Source organism: Anopheles ziemanni, chromosome 2 (assembly GCF_943734765.1).
Source record: "Anopheles ziemanni chromosome 2, idAnoZiCoDA_A2_x.2, whole genome shotgun sequence".
In the NCBI taxonomy this organism is placed as follows: Eukaryota; Metazoa; Arthropoda; class Insecta; order Diptera; family Culicidae; genus Anopheles; species Anopheles ziemanni.
In genome coordinates, this window is record NC_080705.1 from 61,102,374 (window position 1) to 61,123,252 (window position 20,879).

The 20,879-nt window shown below is 45.6% G+C and overlaps 4 protein-coding genes and 4 non-coding genes across 8 annotated transcripts; 2 read left to right on the forward strand and 6 right to left on the reverse strand.

Annotated features, from left to right (window-relative positions):
* The first annotated feature begins 2,808 nt into the window (after nt 1-2,808).
* LOC131281818 (iodotyrosine deiodinase) lies at nt 2,809-3,822 on the forward strand. Its single transcript, XM_058311172.1, has 2 exons — nt 2,809-3,037; nt 3,116-3,822. The coding sequence occupies exons 1-2, from the start codon at nt 2,809-2,811 to the stop codon at nt 3,820-3,822; spliced, it is 936 nt and encodes a 311-aa protein (XP_058167155.1).
* A 303-nt stretch (nt 3,823-4,125) lies between these two features.
* On the reverse strand, nt 4,126-4,198 carry Trnar-ucg (transfer RNA arginine (anticodon UCG)). The gene has a single exon. It is a non-coding gene; the product is annotated as a tRNA-Arg (tRNA).
* A 209-nt stretch (nt 4,199-4,407) lies between these two features.
* LOC131281625 (CCAAT/enhancer-binding protein gamma) lies at nt 4,408-5,003 on the reverse strand. Its single transcript, XM_058310969.1, has 2 exons — nt 4,856-5,003; nt 4,408-4,746 (listed from the first exon to the last, which is right to left on the reverse strand). The coding sequence occupies exons 1-2, from the start codon at nt 4,928-4,930 to the stop codon at nt 4,444-4,446; spliced, it is 378 nt and encodes a 125-aa protein (XP_058166952.1). The 5' UTR covers nt 4,931-5,003; the 3' UTR covers nt 4,408-4,443.
* Nucleotides 5,004-5,379: 376 nt separating this feature from the next.
* Nucleotides 5,380-8,810, forward strand: LOC131294000 (CCAAT/enhancer-binding protein zeta). Its single transcript, XM_058322048.1, has 4 exons — nt 5,380-7,274; nt 7,539-7,776; nt 7,877-7,916; nt 7,950-8,810. Exons 1-4 carry the CDS (start codon nt 5,429-5,431, stop codon nt 8,808-8,810), a joined length of 2,985 nt encoding a protein of 994 aa, XP_058178031.1. The 5' UTR covers nt 5,380-5,428.
* A 596-nt stretch (nt 8,811-9,406) lies between these two features.
* Nucleotides 9,407-9,477, reverse strand: Trnag-gcc (transfer RNA glycine (anticodon GCC)). The gene has a single exon. It is a non-coding gene; the product is annotated as a tRNA-Gly (tRNA).
* A 4,325-nt stretch (nt 9,478-13,802) lies between these two features.
* LOC131281711 (hormone receptor 4) lies at nt 13,803-18,777 on the reverse strand. Its single transcript, XM_058311058.1, has 4 exons — nt 18,724-18,777; nt 18,060-18,639; nt 16,029-16,644; nt 13,803-15,663 (listed from the first exon to the last, which is right to left on the reverse strand). Exons 1-4 carry the CDS (start codon nt 18,775-18,777, stop codon nt 13,803-13,805), a joined length of 3,111 nt encoding a protein of 1,036 aa, XP_058167041.1.
* Nucleotides 16,703-16,773, reverse strand: Trnag-gcc (transfer RNA glycine (anticodon GCC)). The gene has a single exon. It is a non-coding gene; the product is annotated as a tRNA-Gly (tRNA).
* A 377-nt stretch (nt 18,778-19,154) lies between the features above and the next one.
* Trnag-gcc (transfer RNA glycine (anticodon GCC)) lies at nt 19,155-19,225 on the reverse strand. Its single transcript has one exon. It is a non-coding gene; the product is annotated as a tRNA-Gly (tRNA).
* Between the last annotated feature and the right edge of the window lie 1,654 nt (nt 19,226-20,879).

Sequence of the window (20,879 nt, forward strand, 5' to 3'; positions counted from 1 at the left end):
TTTGCTGTGTGTTAGTCTGGCAGCACACCAATACGGTAGCGCTGTTACCAAGAGACACATATGCTGCTATTTTCGCGCTGATCAAACAACAGAGCATCGCGAGTGAAAGAGTCCTCTTTTTGCACGGCATGCAACCTATTGGGCCGATAGTGGTGAGCATAGAACTGCAACAATTGTGCCATTGTTGGCGTGGGTTAGTAAAGCCGGTCAACCTTTTGATTTTGCATATAATTTCACCCGTCGAAACCGAACGTCCTCTTCGGTGATCAGCGTGTGTGCATTGGAGCATGTATTTTAAATTGCTCCTTTCTTCACCGTTTCAATGAAGCTTCCTTTATTTGCTAAAAATATATAATAAATAATATTATTTGCATCTGCATCCTATAATGATAGCGAGATTTGGAGTATTTTGGAATCTTTTTCATATTCCCGTGAAAATGCTTCTACGGGACGATTGCACTTTATGCATGACATATACCATCGAAATGCATTCACCCATACACCAATGATGTGTTACCTACCACCATATATTCGATATGGCCAAAAGTACCGCGGGTGCAATAAGAGAAATTAACCTGAACGAATGGCATCCGAAAGATCACGTTCAACTCGCATCGGTATTTCATCATCGCAGTTAACCAATTTATTCCATCTAGTGGGATTTCTTTACCTTCGAGGGTTGAAAAAAAATACCTGGCTTGCTATTCTTGTTTGCAGCTAGAAACAATCTACAAGAAAGCAAATTGTATTGTAAGATATATTAAGGCATAAATAGAGCTTATCAATCGGTCAACGATACCAATAAGTTTGAATGAACTAGATAAGTGCACTGGCAAGCTTGACCCGAACGGGTTATGGAAAACCCTTTCCAAAAAGGAGCAGGAGCAAAATAATATTCTACATTTTATCCTGATGCCCCTTCACAAAAGGAAAAATTCAACATTCGCACAATGATTTTCCAGCTCCTAATTCGGCACTATTTTGTCAGCAAATTTTCACTACTTTCTGAAGAAAAACTTAGAAGGTTGCAGATCGATTTCCTCGAACGACCGTTACACACATAAACAAACGTAGCAGAAGATGGCTTCGTTGGCAAATCTTCGGTATCCTAATGGTGTCCCGTACTTCCATTGAATGCACGAAACGGGAGTGAATTTTATCAACATTATTTTCTTCATAGTACACCACGAAACGTTTATTCACTTGATGAATAGTTAACAGACTATAATTGAATGAAAGTTAAACTAATCACTCGCGAGAAGCACTTTACCGAGAATCTATAAAGGTGGAGAGCATTTCGCGTTCAAGAAATCTACCTCCGGGCGATTTCACTTTACAGCGCACATTTTCCTAACCGATCATTACAATAACAAACGATAGGCACAGAAATTATATTCTTTGCTAAAAATTTTCCTGCTTTGTAGTATCAGCGGCGCATTTTAACACTTTCTTTAGAAAACTGAAAACCGAACTGTCCAAGATGGCGTTACAAAGTTCGCTTTGACAACTGACAAGATTTGTGTAAGTTTTTAGAGGCGAGTATACATGTCTCACTCTTGCACAAGGGATATAACGGAAGAGAAAACGAGAGAGACGTACCAGTAGGTATCAAAATATAATTCTGTCGCTCACCTTGTCCTGCTTAGCATTGAGGCATACTACATCCTTTTCGCACACACTGCACGCACACTCTAGTCATACGAATTCGAATAACAACACAGTGCAAGTGTGTGCGTTGTCCTCGTTTATTCTTTGGGAATCTTTTTTGCACCGCGATTGGAAAAGGCCGAGCGAACTTCACAGACAAATCCGCGATATCAAGACGAACTAAGCGCCCATGCCATCACTAACAACTACAGTTTAACCTACCAAGTATTTACGTTTGATGAAATAACTTTTAGTTTAATATGGATTAAAGCACGAATTTTAAACTTGAGAACGAGTGTGAAACCGAACGGTGAACTGACCAAAGTGATCAACATTTCAGGTAGAATAATATACAATTATTTGACGACTCTCGAAACGACCTTGCTGTCATGTACTCACTCAGTTCACTCGTCGTATATACTGTATGTTTTGATTCTTTTTGCTGTGGCGGTGTTCGAAAAAAAGATCACACAGTTTGTCAACCATACAATGCTAAAGATTATTCCACGATGTTTTATCATATTCACAAAAGTTTAGTGGAAATTAATATTCTGATCGTTTGCGCCAGGAATACTCTACATAAGATAGCAGATGGCAGTGCAGGTTGCATTTCGATCTATTACTTTTGCCTTACATAATGCAAATGCATCCAACCAATGGGTGCCTCCGCTCCCTCTCCACCAACCGTTAAACGGTGAATGGGGCTCTGGCAAGATTCAAGAACTACAAATTACTGCGTGTATGCACATGCAAGTCTATCATTTCATTCACCGCCTTCAGTTGCACACGTAGGAATAAAGGTTATGACACCCCCGTACCTCTAGGGCTTGGCCCGCCATGGTCAAACGTGGTACTAACGGTCGTGGCCTTGTCCCAGAGACGCTCTAACTTGGTTCAAGCGCAACCTCTATCACCAAATGCGCGCTGTAAATCCAAACACGAATGGCAGCAGCAAGCGAATAGAAAAAAGATAAGATATTGCAAGCGCAAAAAAGATGCAAAAGCGCGGTGAGGTGTGTGGCATGGATGTGGATGATAATGGTTGGTCTGAGATTCTCGATGGAACTTGCCAGGTACATACATATCAGCAGTCAGTTCGTAAACCGGTGTCGTACAGTTTAGTTTGTTCGCCTAGTAGAGTTCCAAGTTTAAACGAAAATCATGGCTTCCTATCTCGAGGATATGGTGGACTGGTTCCTTAGCACCTCGGCTTTGGTAACCTATTGGAACTACATCTTTCCCGTATTGGTGGGCCTATATTTGGCCATATCGTTGTATGATAAGCATCGTTACGGAAGCAAAAAGCAGCTCAGGATAACATCTTCGCCGAGAGACGGTTCTCCTGCAGTAGGCAATGGGGCCAAACTGGATGGCATGGAATACGTTGGTGGTAAGTTAACGTGGCCAAGTCTATAACTGATCATCAGTCTTGTTTTTGAACGATTGATACGATATTTTTTTCTATAAGAACTTGAGCAGGCCGACTACGATCCCTTGCCGGCTTTGGAAGAAAAGCCGCACGTTCCGTACGTTGGCGCTACCGTTACCCTCGAAAAGGATCCGCTTGAGGCAGCCAACCGTTTTTATGAGATCCTGAATGACCGGCGCAGCGTGCGGCAGTTTAGCCGTCGGCCTGTAGACACAGCCATTGTCGAGCGATGCATCCAGGCCGCAGGGACTGGACCAAGTGGAGCACACACGGAACCGTGGACATTTTGCCTAGTGTCGGACAGTTCGGTTAAGCAAAGCATCCGCGAAATCATCGAAGCGGAGGAACTGATCAACTACACGCAACGTATGGCGAAGCAGTGGGTCACTGACCTGCGGCCAATTCGCACTAATCACATTAAAGAGTATCTTACGGAGGCGCCACATTTGATACTGATCTTCAAGCAAACGTACGGGTACAAGACGGATGGTGGCAAGAAACAGCATTACTACAACGAAATATCGACCTCGATTGCAACCGGAATATTGCTCTGCGCGCTGCAGAGTGCCGGGTTGAGTTCGCTGGTTACAACGCCGTTGAACTGTGGGCCAGCCTTAAGAAACCTTCTGGAACGTCCACCGAACGAGAAACTGCTGGTGTTGCTGCCAGTAGGTTATGCGGCGGAAGATTGCACCGTGCCTGATCTGCACCGGAAACCGAAGGAAGAAATTATCGTTCGATTTTGATTGTTTTTTTTTTCTTGATAAAATATATACCGAACTGGTTAACTCTTGGCTAGTCCAAGTTAGCTGATAACAGTGTACCGGTTAGATAAAGTTTACTAAAACTCGATAACACCGCTACATCTGATAATAGAAATAGAAAAACAAGCAATATGTTGTTAGGCAGACGCGATTTTTTCTTCCAATTTAATACTTTATGAAACTCTAATCAGATAATGTTTGTGAGAACAATTTATTACAAAATAAAAATGCTTTGCATGTATGTTTTTGTGGTTATTGCAACACAAGAAAAAAAACTTTTCTGAACGACCGTGACAGGACTCGAACCTGCAATCTTCGGATCCGAAGTCCGACGCCTTCTCCATTAGGCCACACGGCCCGTTACGAAGACCGGCGCTCAGACACAACGAGCTTCTCTGGGCCCTTCTAGCTTATTTGGAGTCATATCTTTAGCCGTGTACGCTGTGGAACGTGATTCACTTATCGTGATGTATTTTATCGGTGTGCAACCGTGTTGCATTGTTTTCCATTTGAACCGCCATGTACATATATACAAGCGTACCATTAATTAGTGCGCACCAGTCTTCATATCTGAACCATTAACAAGGAAAATTCTAGCTTCTACTACTTCTTAGATCTGCTTTTGCTTCCCTCGCCTTTGCTGGAAGATGCCTTAACGCGCTCCTTTCTGTCCTCCTCCTCATCGTCACTATCGTCGTCCTGAAGCAATTCGTTCAAGTTAACTCCCACCAGCTTATCCGCCTTGGCTTGCGCTTGCGTGAGAAACAGTTCCTTGAGAAATTTTAGTTCCTTTTTTTGGTTGTCGATTTTGTCCTCCAGCAGTTGGTTCTTCACCCGCAACTCGTTCACGCGCTGTTGCGTTTCTTCCGTTTTTTGCTTTGACTTTACTCGGCTTCTTTTGACGGCCTACAAGGAATGGATAACAAATTACTCAGTTAAATGTTGGAGGGAGCTCCCGTTTCAAGTGTGACTAGAAACATTTCAGCACGATGACGAAATCCTTGTGCATGATTACCTGATTATTCCGATCCCGTTTGCGACGATACTCGTCGTCCTCCTCATCGGTAACAGATTTTCGCTTCGGTGGCATTTTGATAATACTCTTGGTACTATGATTCCGAATATTTCTAAACAGTAAACTTTGAAACCTTTTAGGCGGTCTAGAGAACTTATACCTTGGGAAGGTATTTGTAAACACCAGCAAAGATGCGTCTCTCTTGACAGTAGAATGTTTTTTTCAACTGAATGTTTATCTTGACTTCAGCAAGCCTAGTGGTTGAAAAATACTTCGAAAAAGATAGGCAAGTTTGTCTCACCGCTGAGAATAGAAGGAAATGTTACAATAAATTTATTAACAAAAACTTCATTTGTTAATTTTCTGAAGTGTTCGTTAATGATTTTACATTCAATTCTCTATAAAAATAATAAACCAAATCAGTTCGAAAATTCTTTGTACGGGTAGCTCTCTGACCACTAGGCATAACTTCTGTCAATTGTGACATGTAAACTTTACCATGCGGTAGAGAACCGTCCCGGCGTGATCGTGAAAATAAATCGGAATACGGTGGATTAAAAAACCTGTGCTACAATGGCCATCGCGAATGAGAAGGTTAAGAAAAAGTCTGACCAAAAGTCCGAGAAAAAGGAAGCAAAGTCGAGTAAAAACACAACGACAGAAAAGGATACCGTTGAAAAGAAGCCGACCAAAATTGTGTTCACCGATGATGGTGAGCAACGTGTGGTTCCAGTAGACTACAGTGAGAAATCCGCTGACACCAAAAGTGGCAAAGGGAAGAATAAAAAAGGTGGAAACAGCAGTATCCTTAGTCGCCTCACTCAGGATGATGGCGACATTCCCAAACGTTGGTACCAGTTGTACGAAATGTTTAACACGCAGGGCGAGCTGATCGAACTGAAGGATGCCGAAATAACGGAGCTGAAAGGTCTCTGTCGGGCAGCTTTCGATGCTGAATGTCACGCACGGCTTAAGGACAATCCGTCCGATGCCAAATGGTTGCAGAGTGCCATGGAGAAGGGAACAACACGCGATCGAGCCAGCTCCGGTGCACTGCTGGTACAGACGAACCCATTCTGCAACCTGCCAGCGCTGGAAACAGTCATAGGGATGGTGAAAACTTCCAACAAGGGCCATTTGGACGTACTGGACGTGCTGACGGAGCTGATGATAAAATCGATGATGCCATCGCACCGAAAGTTGATCCCCATCCAGCAGCGCGGTGCAGATTGGAAGAACCTCAAGAAGCAGGAAATCAGCAAGGATCTTCGCGATAAAGTTTACGCACACTGGCACTTTGAGGAACAGCTCTACGAGCTGTATTTCAGCTTCCTCACCAACATCTCCATGGTACTGCACAGTGCCCAAGAAGCCAGCAAATGTAAAGCGGTCGTTCACTCGGCGAAACTTTTCGAACAGATACCGGAAAAGGAGGCCTTCCTACTGACCATGCTGGTGAACAAGATGGGCGATCCAATGAAGACGGTTGCGGTAAAGGCACTGTATCACCTTACGAACGTGGTCAGAACACACCCGGCCATGGCGTTGGTGGTGACGACCGAGACGGAAAAGCTGCTGTTCCGTAACAACGTGTCCGCCAAGGCGCAGCACTACGGTCTCTCCTTCCTGTCGACGATCAGCGTGTACGGTGATTTCGCCACCTGCCAGAAGATGATCAACGTGTGTTTTTCGTTCTTCAAAATTCTCACCGAAAAGGGAGAGGTCAATTCGCGCATGATGCAGTCGATCCTTAACTGCCTGCGTCGAGCGATCGGGAACATCAAGCGTGACGTCAACCTGTCGGATATCGTCAAACCGGAGCTGCTGAATGTTATGTTCCGGTTGATTCATCTGTCGGATATTTCTATCGCGTGCCAGGGTCTTTCGCTGCTGCTCGAGGTGACTGAAGCGGAGGGTATTGCGCAAAACCGGTTCTACAATGCACTCTACCGGAAGCTGATTGATCCGCATTTGTTCATGGTGGGGCCGCGTATTGCAAACGTCTTGTTCCACATCCTGCACCGGGCCATACAGAACGATCCGCGCCCGGAGCGTGCGCAGGCTTTCGTCAAACGTCTGCTGCAGGTGGCGTTCTACTTCCCACCGGCACTCGTCTGTGCTGCATTGATCATAATCAACAAAATCCTACGTAAACGTAGACAGTTGCTGTTGGATGGGCTGCCAGCGGAAGAACCAATTGGCAGGGAGGAACCAGAAGCCGACGCGCAAAGTGATGATGGCGGGCAAGATGGCGAAAAGGAAGCAAAGCCGGCGGTAGTACGTAATGTGAAACGGTATGATGGGTTCCACCGGGCGTCGGAGTTTGCCGGTGCGCAGTACACGTTGAAGTATGAGCTTACGCGATACTTGTACTACTTCCATCCAACGGTACAAAAATTCGCCGCGTCCATCATCAGCAGTAAGTATTATAGGAAGAAAATTATCCTACATGGGAAGAAAGATTGTTGCTGCTCTATCTGTTGGATTTTTTTTTTATTTTTGGAGCATTCGACTTTAAATCATCATATTTGCAATTCATTATCCACATAAACGCTTTCTGTTTCTCAAACTAGCTCTTGTAAACTAAAATTACCATGCCAACGGATTAAATAGTTCCCCTGGGCAGGAATGAGTCCGCAAAAGAACACATCTGAAAATTGTTTCCCGTTTTCTCAACTACTAGATACCGCCTTGACCTACTACGGTGACCCGCTGCGTGATTTTGCGTTAAGCCATTTCCTCGAGCGATTTGCCTTTAAGAATCCGAAGAAACCCAAACCGGTGACCCTTGACGAAAACGGGCAATCGAAACGGGTGATGGTGAAGAAACGGAGCGACTACGTGGCGGTGGGTTCCCGGGCCCTGCCGGTCGATATGCTTACGAAGGACCAGTGTACCGAGGATGATCAGTACATTTTCCAGTAAGTAGAAGTTTACGGAATGATTTTTTTTAAATTTTTTTGTTTGAGATTGAGACTTTGCTGACATGTTTTTTGACTTCGTTGTGTGTTTCGTTTAAAGTTTCCTGGAGCAAAAAAGGGAACGGATGCAGCAAGCCCAGGTGAGAAAGAAGGCTCGCGAGGAGCTCAAGAAGCAGAGAAAGAAGAAAAAGGGTAAAGGCATCGATGACGACGATGACGATGAGGAGCTGGATTCCGATGTGGAATCGATCGACGACGATGAGTTCGATGCGTACCTGGATCGGTTGGGTGTTCCTGGTGGACAGGACGACGGTGCGAACCTGGACCGGGAGGAGCTCGATTTCATGCAGGAGCTAGAAAAAGATCTTGCATCGAGTAAAAAGAAGGGAGGCAAAAAGGGTGCGGAGGACGACGATGACGATGACGAGGACGAGGACGGACTGGATGATTGGGATGAGGTTGAGGGTGATGAGGAGGACGATAATGTTGGTGACTCGGATGACGAGTTTGGCGCCGGCGGTGACGACGAGTTTAGTGACGGTGGAAGTATTTCACTGGATGAAGATGGCGAACAGATGGATGATGATGAAGACGATGAGGATGATGATGAGGAGGAAGCACCGGTGGCGAAGAAGCGCAAGAAGTCGGCGTCCTCGGTGGCGCACGTTAGCGATCGTGCATTTGCCAAGAAACTGAAAACGGCCGACATGAACTCGCTATTTGCGGCTGCGGACGACTTTTCCGAAATGCTGGAGGGCAACGCTGATGAGAGTCTTTCGGCGAAGGGAGCAGAAGGTAAACGAAAGAAGCGCTCCAAGAACGCGATCGCAGGCGCGCACGGTACGGAGATGGAGGTGTTCAATCAGGACAAATCATCCGTCAAGCAGATGGCCTGGGAACAGACGAGGTTCAGTGGCTCGAACAGCAAACACTATAGTGGTGCCGGAAAGAAAAATTTTAAAGCGAAAAACTTTGCTGGCGCTAAGAAACCATTCAAAGGCGCCAGTAAGGGCAAGGCGAAAAATCGAAAGTAAAAACTATACCATTGAAAAACTTGGAATGATGCCTGACGCTGAGGAAATATGTCACACACAATAAAAATAAGGCTTCTACATAAATCTGTCCCTGACTTAAATGGATTGATTTTCTCGTTGATGATAGTTTGAGAAAAATGTGATCGATTACTAAAAACAATCGATCAATCAGTACAACAAATCTGTTTCAAGCTGAGTTGTTTGTTGATATATTAATTTAGTATTAACAAATCCCATTGTTTCTCCGTCTACGTAAATTATGTAAAGTTCCCGTTCAGTTATTACAGATACAAACAGGTGTGTAAGCTAACAATATTGTATTTTCAAACATTTTATTAAGTCTCAGGGGGCATTCAACCATAAATCCTTATTCCATTTCTTAAAAAATAAAAATAAAGACTTTTTCGTTAGGGTGAAGTTGATTTAACTACCAAGATTCCTTAAATGTTTGCTGTTCTGGATGTGTCAGAAACGAGCCGTTAAGATAGATCATGAATTAGAAAGTAATAAAAAGGTGATAGCAATCGATTTACTACTAAACAAACAGCTCATCAAAATAAAAATTTTGTAGCTCTCGCTAATACAAAAAGAGTCTTTGCATCGGCCGGGAATCGAACCCGGGCCGCCCGCGTGGCAGGCGAGCATTCTACCACTGAACCACCGATGCTTCTTGGAACTGGGTATTGTAAGGCTAAATATAAATATAGTATAGACACAAGGAAATGTCCACGGTGCGTGTAGGTACTTATAGTTTACTTGTGTAGCAAGAGGAGTTCAAAGGTTCAAATACGAAAAGATTGAGACAAACCCTATCCTTTTCACCCTTTCAGAGGTAACTCCAGACAGCTAGGGACTCAATCCGTTGATGAATAATGTAAATAAACAGTAGAGATATTTCTTTCTTCAGGAAAGCAAAAAATTCAATATAAACGAACCCCATCGAATATCAGAATAAGGAAACCAGTGACGTATTATTTGTTCATTAATATATATATATATCATTTATTGATTGATGCCTATATAAGAAGGGTTTAAGTAATCGTCAATCTATTTTTAAATGAATGCACTCTCCACTCTTCGCATCCACTCACCACGCATATATACGCACAGTATCTATTTCAATGTTTTTGTTCATGCATTGTGTGTTTTAATTGTTTTTTTTTGTTCATTATTAATTCAAATCCCGACTTTTCGTGTTGTGTTGTATATCTTCACTCCTTACATTTCTTTGATATTGCGCTTTTGTAAGATTTTAAATTTGTTTTATCGCTTTCAGCACAATTATTTCGTGCGAAAGAGTGTTCGATGGTTTTATTGATTTTTTTTCGCCCCTATTTCCCATCATTGCGTGCCGCACTTTCACAGCTCGCGTTTGCTAAAATTTTGATTTTGATTGAGTTGAGATGATGCGTTTGTTTTTCATAAACAGTTTTTATCGTCTGAAAGCAGCGTGTGTGTGTTGTGTTTACTATCTTTTTCTAGTTTTGTTTTTGCTCCATTTTTCATTTGCATGATCTATCGTTTGTTTGCTTGTGTTAGGTTTTGCAATATTTTATATTTCGTGTTAGCTTATGCGCAAGCTGTCTAGTTTGTCAATTTGGTTGCGTGTTCTCGGGTTTGTTAGCGTTTAGTAACCACTTTCGGTCGTTTTGAATCAGCTTTCTATCGTTTTGATTTCGTTTCGTCTATTTCTATCTTGAGGGTAGTATACTATAATTGAATGCACTCGTCGTGTGCACGTTTGTGTACATGATTTCCGTAGGTTTTTTCGTTTCGTGCTTTTCCACGGCTCGGGCAGTTGCTGTGTAGAGTAGAATGTGGTGTGAATAATCGGTTAGTTTCTTCAGTAAGCAAACATGTTTGGTTCACTTGTTGTGATACGCGAAGTTTGGGATCTGAGCATGCAACCCTTCCGTTTCTCTTCCGGTTTAGTGGTGAACGAGTGGTGAAAAGACCAAGTAGGTAAGAAAAGTGGAAAGAAAGTGATCTAGCGTGTTCTCTAAGCTCAGCCTACGGAAAATTGGGTTTAGGGCGGCTTTCCGCCACCGAGATTGAACGAACACCGCACGCGTCAAACACTAGAAGGGTGCTGCTAAACGCTAGGAAAACAGTAGGCGCTTCTTTCGCGGTTTTGGTCGGTTATTACAATCCGTTACAGTAGTCATATATGTATCTATGCATGTATGTATGATTCGTTGATTATTGAAATGTGAACGAGGATCTTCTTTTAGGGTGTTGTTTAGGTGCACAAAGAAATTCCCTTTCGATCGCGGATGAAAATTCCATTGGCTTGTACGAGTCCCCACCGTTCGCTATGTGTATATATGGACGTCTTATTGTATCATGTATGATTGAGTAGGATTTTGCTAGTGTATATGCTTTTGTAATCATCGTCTTTCATCGAAGATGGCGGTAAACTGTTTCAGTTACGGTTCGCTTCTATTGCTTAGGTTACGGGTCGAGAGATGAAGTTCTCATTGAATTGGATTTTTGCGGCTTAGTTATACGCTTTGAGCTGCTGTTGGCGCAATTGAATTACTTTGGTTCGTACGCTCCTACATTTTACGAGGGGCCAAGAGTACATTTTTACCTTACACGATTTCAGACCTCCGCAATCGATTGTCTACAACGATTTATGTTCCCGTCTTTAACTCTCGCTCCTTTTTACCGTTCCGTTGGTTCGATTCCCTCCATCTAAAGCGCGAAACGGATGTGTCAGTTTGCATTAGAGTTTTGAATTATTTGTATTGAAGTTTTGTAGCGCTCTACCGATCGTTTCCCAAATCTGCTGTTCGAGTGATCGTAGTAGGTGGATTAGGTTTTCCTTGTGTGATTTTTATGCGTGGGGTTTTGATTCTGTTTTCCTTAAATACATTTCCCTATCCCGCTAAGATTAGACTAGAAAACAGTATTTTCCGTTCGCTGGTGGTTTTATCCTACAGAGTAACGACTAACAGACTCTCTAGATGAGTAAATGTGTTTGTGGTTTTTCCCTATTCAAATTTGCAACTGATCTCTTTTCTTTTTATCTCGGGTATCGTTCAAAGTGTTTCATTGTTATGTTGACTCTCTTCTTCGGTTCACAGAAGGAAACTGTGCTTAGTTCAGTGGTTGTGAGATTCTAAGAAGTTCTTTTACGTTTGTCTTTCGTTCTTATGATTTCCTCTTTGCCGGATTTTATTTCCATCTTTAAGCTTTTCCTGTATTGCATGTTGCCGAGTCGGTAGTGTTCAGTTTGCAGTACTGGAAGTATTCGTGGCCGAGGCTTACTGTCTAGAACTTGAGTGATACAAAAACATTATAAAAACGTGTCTTTTCGGGGGAATTTTCCTCTACGATGGTCGCTTGGGTTTCCCGACTTCTCGAGATTTTCGCTCTTTCTCTCTCTCTCTCTCTCTCTCTCTCTCTCTCTCTCTCTCTCTCTCTCTCTCTCTCTCTCTCTCTCTCTCTCTCTCTCTCTCTCTCTCTTCTCTCGCTTTCTTTCCCGATCGAAGATTGTATCGTACAAGTTGAAAGAACGAACAGTGAAATTGACGAGTTATCTGTAAGTCTCCCACAAAACACACTATCAGATATTCTGAAGAGAAGCAAGTCCTACACTACCTTTCGTTCTGTTTTCCTTTGCTTTACTCTCGTTATACTTTCTTAGTTTATGTTTCACTTCTGTTGTCTCATCAGCGCTATACGTTGTTTATCGTTTTGCTACAATTGTGCCCACCGTTTTGCTTCTTGATTCTTGAAGCTCACGAACGTTTGTGGTAAGAAATTGGTTAGTTTAAATCATCTTTTCAATTTACTTTTCTTTTTGCAATTACTCATACAACAAAAACCAGAGTGAAACACAAAGGAAAAATTCTGTTAAGTCACATGTTGACTAACATTCACACGCTTTGGGAAGCAACTGAGCGTTAGAACTCCTTACCCTCAGTAGCTAAAACCACTCCCGATTTCCCGTTCCCTATGTCCGTCCAGTCAGTCTTCATCGCTCAGTGTAAAACCATTCGGGGGCCGAACACACATCTTTTAAAATGGTATTCAATCGCTCCTGTACCCCCTATGCCCAAGGTGTCTGTTTACTTTTATAAAATCACAAACAGTGAAGGAAGAATGCAAATAATAAAATTCGTTCAACCTTCTGCCGCATTTGCCTTCATCAGATCGACCCTGCTTTTATCCTTGTTTAGTGCGGAAATTTGCTAAGTGTTGTAGAGCTATGCTACCGTTAAATGTTTCTCCGCTCACGCTCCGTTTGGTTGTTCTAATCTAATTAACTACTTTATCATTTACATCGCTAGGAGAATTCGTTTCATTGATTACACACGTACACGAGAAGTTTTGTTTATCGAAATCGAACAAGTATTTTGTGTTTTATCCTTCCGTTCCGGTTCTGGAGAATCGGCGAACGAAATGAAAACACCTTTTTTCGTGGTTCTATCGCACCGCAAGATATTTGACTGCTCTCGTGTTGCCTTGTCCATTTCGACAGTGTTCGCGTGGCGTACGGGCAATGTGTTCTTATTAAATGCTAGTCCCTAAATTGTGAATATTTTATGTAATTTTTTTCCGTCACAGCGCATCCAAAACAGCATCCTAGGAGCTCAACTTCTACAGGGTGCTATCAACTGTTTGCCTCAACTAAGTGAACTGATGGGGGAGGTGGACTCTCCTCCTCAGGATAGTCGCAGTCCCGGGGGGAGATGTCCATCATCCAGACCATCGTGTCTTTGGTTCTTGGTTGAATGTTTATGTTGTTTTGCGCTTCTCAAGACGCGAACGAAACGCGAAGGACGCACGCGAATTTACGCGCATCCTGTTCTATGTATGGTTCGGTGTCACAGCTCATCAGTTCCGTCGGCGCCGGTGGTAGTCGTCGTCGTGGTGGCGATGGCGTCGATCGATCGTACCACCACCACCACCACCACCATCGTACGAAGCCACCGGCCCGTCCGGAGAGGACCATCGCGGCTGCTGCGGCCGCCTCCGGGCCCGTCCCTAGGTTAGCTGCATCTTCTTGCAGTTGCACAGCCACTTAATGATGCGCGCGTTGCGCTCGATGATCGACGGTGGTTCGCTGGTGCGGTAGAGCGGTGCCCCGCCTACACCACCACCACCGCCGAGTAGTGGACCTCCGGCTTCCGGACCGCCAACTCCAGTCGGACCACCAACCACGACAGTCGCACCGACGACAGCTTGCGGCACACTAGCCGCAACACCCGCGCCCGCCGTTTCCGTACTATCGGGCAGCTTGGTCGAGTCGATCGTCGATACGTCGGAGAAGAACACGGCACTGGACTCATCCGAGTCGGCTCCGGCGCCGCCGACCGGCGAGCAGTCATCCGACAGGCGGTGGATGTCGGAGGAGGTGGAATTGCTGTGGTGATAGTTTCCACCACCGGATGTTCGCCGGTGGTCGCGCAGGTTGTTCTTCGGTCCGCTGGGCGCGATGTAGCGATCGTACGTTTCCTCGTCCAGCCCGAGCCGATCGAAGAACCGTTCCAGCTGCGTCAGACTGTCCGAGCGCGATCGTTGCTTCTCCTGGTGCGGATGGTGATCCCGATCGCGATCCCGCTCGCGCTCCCGATCACGGTCACGGTGATCCCGGTCACGCTCACGCTCCCGACGCTCCCGATGATGATCTCGTCCATCCGGTGCACCACCACCACCCGCACTGCCGACCCCACGATCGGGTGGGGGTTGACTACGGTTCCAGTAGCGATCGCTAATGTCACTCTTCGAGCGCAGGATTGGCCGTCGATCGTCCTCCATCGTGCCGCCACCTCCTGCACCGGCGCTTGCACTCGAGCCTCCTCCCCCCGGTCCGAACCGCGCACCGGCCGACGGTGACGGGTTGCTGACGGCCGACTGGCGACCACTGCGGTTCTTAAACCGCAGACACTTTTGCCTCTTGAACGTACCCAACGGTGGGCTGAGATCGAGCTGCTGCTGCTGCTGTTGGGGTAGCGGTTGCTGCTGATCCGGCGGGGAAAGGGGCGAAACGGGCGACAGAGGCGACATGGGTGGTGCTGCAGCACTTTTGTAGTACTTTCGACTGCCCGCACTACCGCCACTCCGATCGTCGTAGTACTTCTGTTGCTGACTCTTTTGCTGCTGATGCTGCTGCTGCTGTTGTTGTTGGAGGATCTGGTGCTGCTTCTCGCTGTAGCCATCCTGGAAGGCTTCCGGCACCTCCGGGGTGGTGAAGTTCAGCAAACAGTCGGCCGCCTCCTCGCGGATCTTTGCCCGACACTCGATGCAATCGTACCGGAGCGGAGGAATGCCGTACGCGTAGTACGAGTTGCCACTGTGCTGCGTTGAGGATCCGCTATCGCGTCGGTAATCACCCAGCATCATCATGGAGTCGTTCGACTGCTGCTGCAGCGGGTGCTGGTGTTGATAGTGTTGCTGCTGCTGCTGCTGCGTAGAGTGCGAGTGTTGCAAATGCTGCTGCTGCTGCTGGTGTTGCATCATCATTTGCGAGTGAGAATGATGCGACTGCTGATGCTGCTGCTGCTGATGCGGGTGATGCTGTTGCTGGTGCTGCTGCTGCTGCTGTTGCTGTTGTTGCTGCTTGCAGCAAGGTTCGCTGTGGTGCGTATAGTGCCCGGAGGAACCACCCGAGTCCCGGTTAAACGAGCTGCCGGAGCGGTTCGAACGGTTGCCCCGGCTGCAGCAGCTGAGCGCCTCGGAGTGCGGCGAATGGCGACTGCTTTGGGAGTGCAGATCTGGCAGCGATTTGTGGCTGTTGATGTTGTAGGACTGTGTCGGCGAGTAGTCCGACTCGTCGGTCGGATGGTGTCCCGAGCCGGTGACCACAGCCTGTGAGTGCGAGTACGATCGTTGATAGTTGTAGCGACTGCTGGAAGGAAAAAATTAGTAGCAATGATTAGTATAACGAAAACCAATTATGAACGATCGCAAAGGGACCCCGGGATGAAACCCCACGACCATGTTAGAAGCAAATGATTTGTTGTTTATATTTCTTTCTTTTTATGTATCAGTTGTGTCCTTGCGGAACCTGCGATTTAAGGTGCCACCAGTTAAAGTGTGTGCAGTAGTACATACACAATTATTTTCCTCATTGTAGTCGAAATTTTCCAAAGCATTTAACAACCATTGACCATGTTGCAAACTTGTCGAAAGAATTACAAGCTCTTATAAAACAAATTAGTCTAATTTTGGTTGGAATGGATTGATCCGCCTGTGCAGAACAAAACGTACCTATGACCACCGCCGATGGGATGCTTGCCCTCTGGCGAACCTCCATGTTGTTGCTGCTGCTGCTGTTGTTGCTGTTGCTGCTGTTGCTGTTCGGCGTACTCGGCCGGTGGGCTGATGGCGTGGTAGTCATCGGTCAGCACCAAACTGTCGTGCAGTCCGCCGTACAGGTAGAGATCGTCGTCGCCGCCCGGATGTGGCGGCAACGACTGGGGCGACAGGAACGCACTCGGGAAGAACACGGACACGTCGCTCGGCTGCTCCGGGTGCACGGTCAGCTGCTGCTGGTAGTTTTTCGGCGGCTGAATATACCCGATATCGTCCAGCCCACCGCCACCGACCATTCCAGTGCCGATGTAGCTCGTCTCCAGCGGTTGGCCGAATTTAGAATTGATTATGCCCACATCGGTGGGTGGTATTATTGTCTCTTTGCTGTCGGCGGCGTTGAGCAGCTTGCGCAGCTTGGTCTGCAGCAGATCGGATCCGGATGAGGCGCTCCGGCGGCTGGCCGGCCGTTGCTGTTGTTGATGCTGCTGCTGTTGCTGTTGCTGTTGAACTTGCTGCTGTAATGCCTGCGCTACGGCTGATGAGGAAAGCGTCCGCGAGGGTGATACCATATCTGTATGGAAAAGGAAGAAGGAAGATTAGTAGACAAAACAAAAAGAAATATGTTCCATTGCATCGGCCGGGAATCGAACCCGGGCCGCCCGCGTGGCAGGCGAGCATTCTACCACTGAACCACCGATGCTTGATGCGTTAAGGACGATACAGAACGAGCGGGCCTAATCATAGGTTGAAGAGCCAAACACGATCGATTGATAAAAATACGATATGATTGAAAAAAAAAAATTACCATCAGATTCAGCCGACTGCTGTTAGATTCAGGTAAATATAAATCTTCATTAATATCAACGCAATAACGTTCTTGTGCCTTTCGAAAACATTGTTCTTCGAGTCAAACGGTATATCTTCTAACGAATAATGACTTGTTTTGTTCATATTCAAAAGAGACGCTTCACTGCTTCACAACACCTACCACCAATGTGGTCAAAACTGGGTTCCAAGGCCGGATCTTATTCCCATGGGCGTTGTTCAGTAGCCGGTAACAGGTATGAATAAAAAAAGGGTGTTGATAGGTACAAACTTCAGTGTAGACATCAGCGTATTCGCGATGCATCTACATTTCCTGCTCGTCCTGTTCTTCGCCATCCAGGCGGTGGTGTGTGGTTTGCGGAGGGCAACGTCGACAACAACAACCTGTGGGTTGCCACTGGTGGACACGACGGTCGATCAGTATACCACAGTCGGCCTAAGGTACTTATGGGATGATTAGTTACTAAAGTTTAAATAACTCTGCACCCAACAACGGCAACGAGGAGGTGGCAAATAACCTTATGTTCATCATAACAGGTAAAAATGTCATTTCATCATTTCAAATGTTCCAAAGCGTATCTGAATTTTTGAGAGGATCAAACGGATCATAGTAGATGCGTCTCCCTCATCTTTTTAGTGTTTTATTCGAGTTCTGTGAAAATAAAGATCCCATTGTGTGTAGTCCATATTTTCGAGAAGAAAACATCCGTGTTTGAAAGAGGTTGTTGTTGAGTTTGCGCACAACACGCAGCTTAAGTTCAAATTTGGCTCTTCCTCTTGGTAAGTATATAAAGATGGCAGTAAATTCTTGCGATCAGTCATTTCCGTAACGTACATCTGACAAAGCCGTGTATTTGAGATGAAGCTACAGTTGGTGCTTTGCCCTTTATTTGCCGTGCTGGCGTTGGTCTCGGGCGGTGCGATACAGCAGTCGTTTGTCGATTCATCACTTTCCGGATCTATTCCTGGCAAGCCAAGCGTTTCCGAACAAACCGCTCTAAGGCATCGGTATGATTAGATGACATGCAGACATGATCGGCCGTATGAATAACCGAAATAAAATGAGTACGCGCAAATAAAGTACACGCCGTTGTTCTAGGCTTTTTAGCATTGACTTGTCCTTGACTTCCACCTCGGGAGAAAAGATTCCCTAAAACTTACATGATCCACTAAGCGTTCCGGTACTGCCGCATCCACCGTCGACTCCTCCTCTGCTCTGCTGGGAACCAGATCCTCCACCACCACCACCGCCTCCACCACTACTACCACCGCTCCCACCGCCACTACCACCGCTGGACCGTTTGTTGAGTAGTTGCTGCTGCCGGTCTAGAACCGTTTCCGATTTCACGTAGAATGGCTTGCTTTCGGCGAGCAGCTCCACGGCGGACTTCCGCTTCGAGCTGCGCAGCTGATGGTAGTTGCTGAGCGTTTGGGAATGCTGCGGTGGGAGTGACACCGACTGCGAGTGATGGTGGTGATAGTAGGATGCTTGCTGCTGTTGCTGTTGTTGCTGCTGCTGCTGCGAAACGGACTGCTGCGAGGAGATGGCGGTCGTAGCAGACGAAAGGTAGGATGTCGGCGGGGTGATGATCTGCGATGGCGGGGAAACGGACACCGACGACGAGGAGTGATGGTGACCGACCGGTGGCGGAGGCAGTGAGTGATGCTGAGCCGACACGACACTTTGTTGCACCACCGCCGATGGCGTGTGGTAAGGTGAATGCTGCGACAGCAGGTGACCCTGGCGAGAGGAGATCAAGTAACGTTAATGCGTTACCATTATCACTCGTAACGCTTGTGTGAGACGGAGGCTCGTGCTACTCACCTGATGGTGGCGACTGCTGTGTCGCGGACTATTGCCATAAACAACCGCAGCCATGATTGAAATGGGACTCTAGAACTTCTCAACACCGACTTCTACCGTTACTGACTACTTTGCGGCCCGCGAACCAGGCCACTTGTTCGTGCGTGTCCTTTGCCTTCGACAACACACTCCTGTATCACTGTTTGTTTGAAGGCGTGGATGGCCACAGTTTTGCTAGGATTATCTACCGTCCGGTGGTCCTTCATGAAAATCGATTCGTGTTTCAGTTCCAGACGAGCGTTGCGATGCCCGTAATGGTCCTAATAGCTGGGACTTTTCTAGTGTTTATTATTCTGAAAATATAAAAAAAATAGACAAGAAATTTAGACAATTATCACTTTACCGATACATTGATAATGTACAGAAAATTTACACAAATAAAAAACTTCTGTTGCATCGGCCGGGAATCGAACCCGGGCCGCCCGCGTGGCAGGCGAGCATTCTACCACTGAACCACCGATGCTTGTTGAAAGGGGAGCATCTAATTTAGATTGCGCGCTATAATGCCAAGCATCAGTCTAACGATCAACCATTAATCGAATATTCTCCATTCGTTTTCCTATTTCATCAATAAGATTCAGAACGTTTAGAAACTGGATAGATTTTTGAAAAATTGACGTGCACCTGGGCTACCACATATTCTGCCCTTAATATGAAACTGACACTATAGCACACTCGGAACAAAATATCAAACAAACCTACCTAAACACGGGTGGCCTGGATAAGTAACGGAACGAACTAAAATTCGTCTGTACTATTTTTAGCTATCCACAAACGGTACGTGGTTTGTTTAAAGCTGCCTTCTGGTTCACTTCTCGATGGCCAAGAAAAGCCAAAATAGTTCCATTCCGCATGGCGTTTGGGCAATGACTTCGTCGTCTACAAGCTCCGACGTAACCTAAATCGTTTGCCGGTGCTATAAAATTATTTTGGCAACATACTGAGCAAAGCAATCCCAGAGTAGTTATTTTTCCATCGTACGATCATTTTGGCATGTGTTTGATTTATTTTGCAAAAAAGGGGGTGACACTTTTGCTGCCAGCATAGTTTTTTATTTAATTTTTTCTTTTGTACTGCACTCCCTCCCCACGAAATCGGACCTTCCGGAAGGGGCGAAGGGGCCATTCTGATGTATGTTCACCGACCTGGCGGCTTTCCTTTACAGCCGACGCCTTTTATAGTTGTCCAGTCAGCCCTACTTTGGACGGACGCTGTTTTTTCGTGCTTCCTCCAAAAGGTGTTGGAAAGTTTCCGTTGGGGCAGCACCCCGTTGTTTATGATCGTACGATTGTACACTGTTAGAATCGGTTCCTCAAATTTCCCTGAGACTAGCAAAATCGGAGGATCGCAATATATTGCTTGCTAATCAAATCCAGGCACCTTAATGCAACACGTTACACGATCGTACGATATTACAAAACGGCATCGATCACCGAAGCTGAATTTTGCCAACAATAAGTACCTTAAATCCACGCTTCTGTTTCCTGTAAACATGCTTCAAGGGAGCCAGGTGTGTTGGCCCCCAAAACACAAGTAGCCAAATTTGAAAACAAATTACAAAAAAAAAACACATTTAGTAGATTATCACAATATAAACACCTCGTGCCATTGGAAGAGGAACACACAACATTAGAATTATTAGATTAGAACAGCAAACGTTGGCGATAGTAAACGATGAGCTTTAAACGTAATCGTTTAATTCTTTTTCCGACTTTGTTCACTCAAACGAATGAATCTATTAATACTAAGTTGATCAACATCAGTATTTGCTTTGAGATTACAATTTAATTATATTTGTTCATACGACATACGAGTATTTTATGGAGATTAAAGTCCGACCCATTACGCCACTATCAGTTCCTTGTCGGATGACCTTTCAAATGATCTTCATTGATTTATAACTGAATAATGTTACATTTCCAGCCTCTATTTGCTCTATTCCCATATGGATTTATGTGTCACTAAACAGATACCCGATTGCACAATATGAAAGCAATCGAACTGCTCGTCCGTGAAAACAAAGTAGGAAAAAAGGCGCGAGTCAACCAAAGGCGGAGTAAACCTTTTTCCTCCGCATCGACCATTGTTCGTACGTGGAAGGAAGACAGTTACAACAT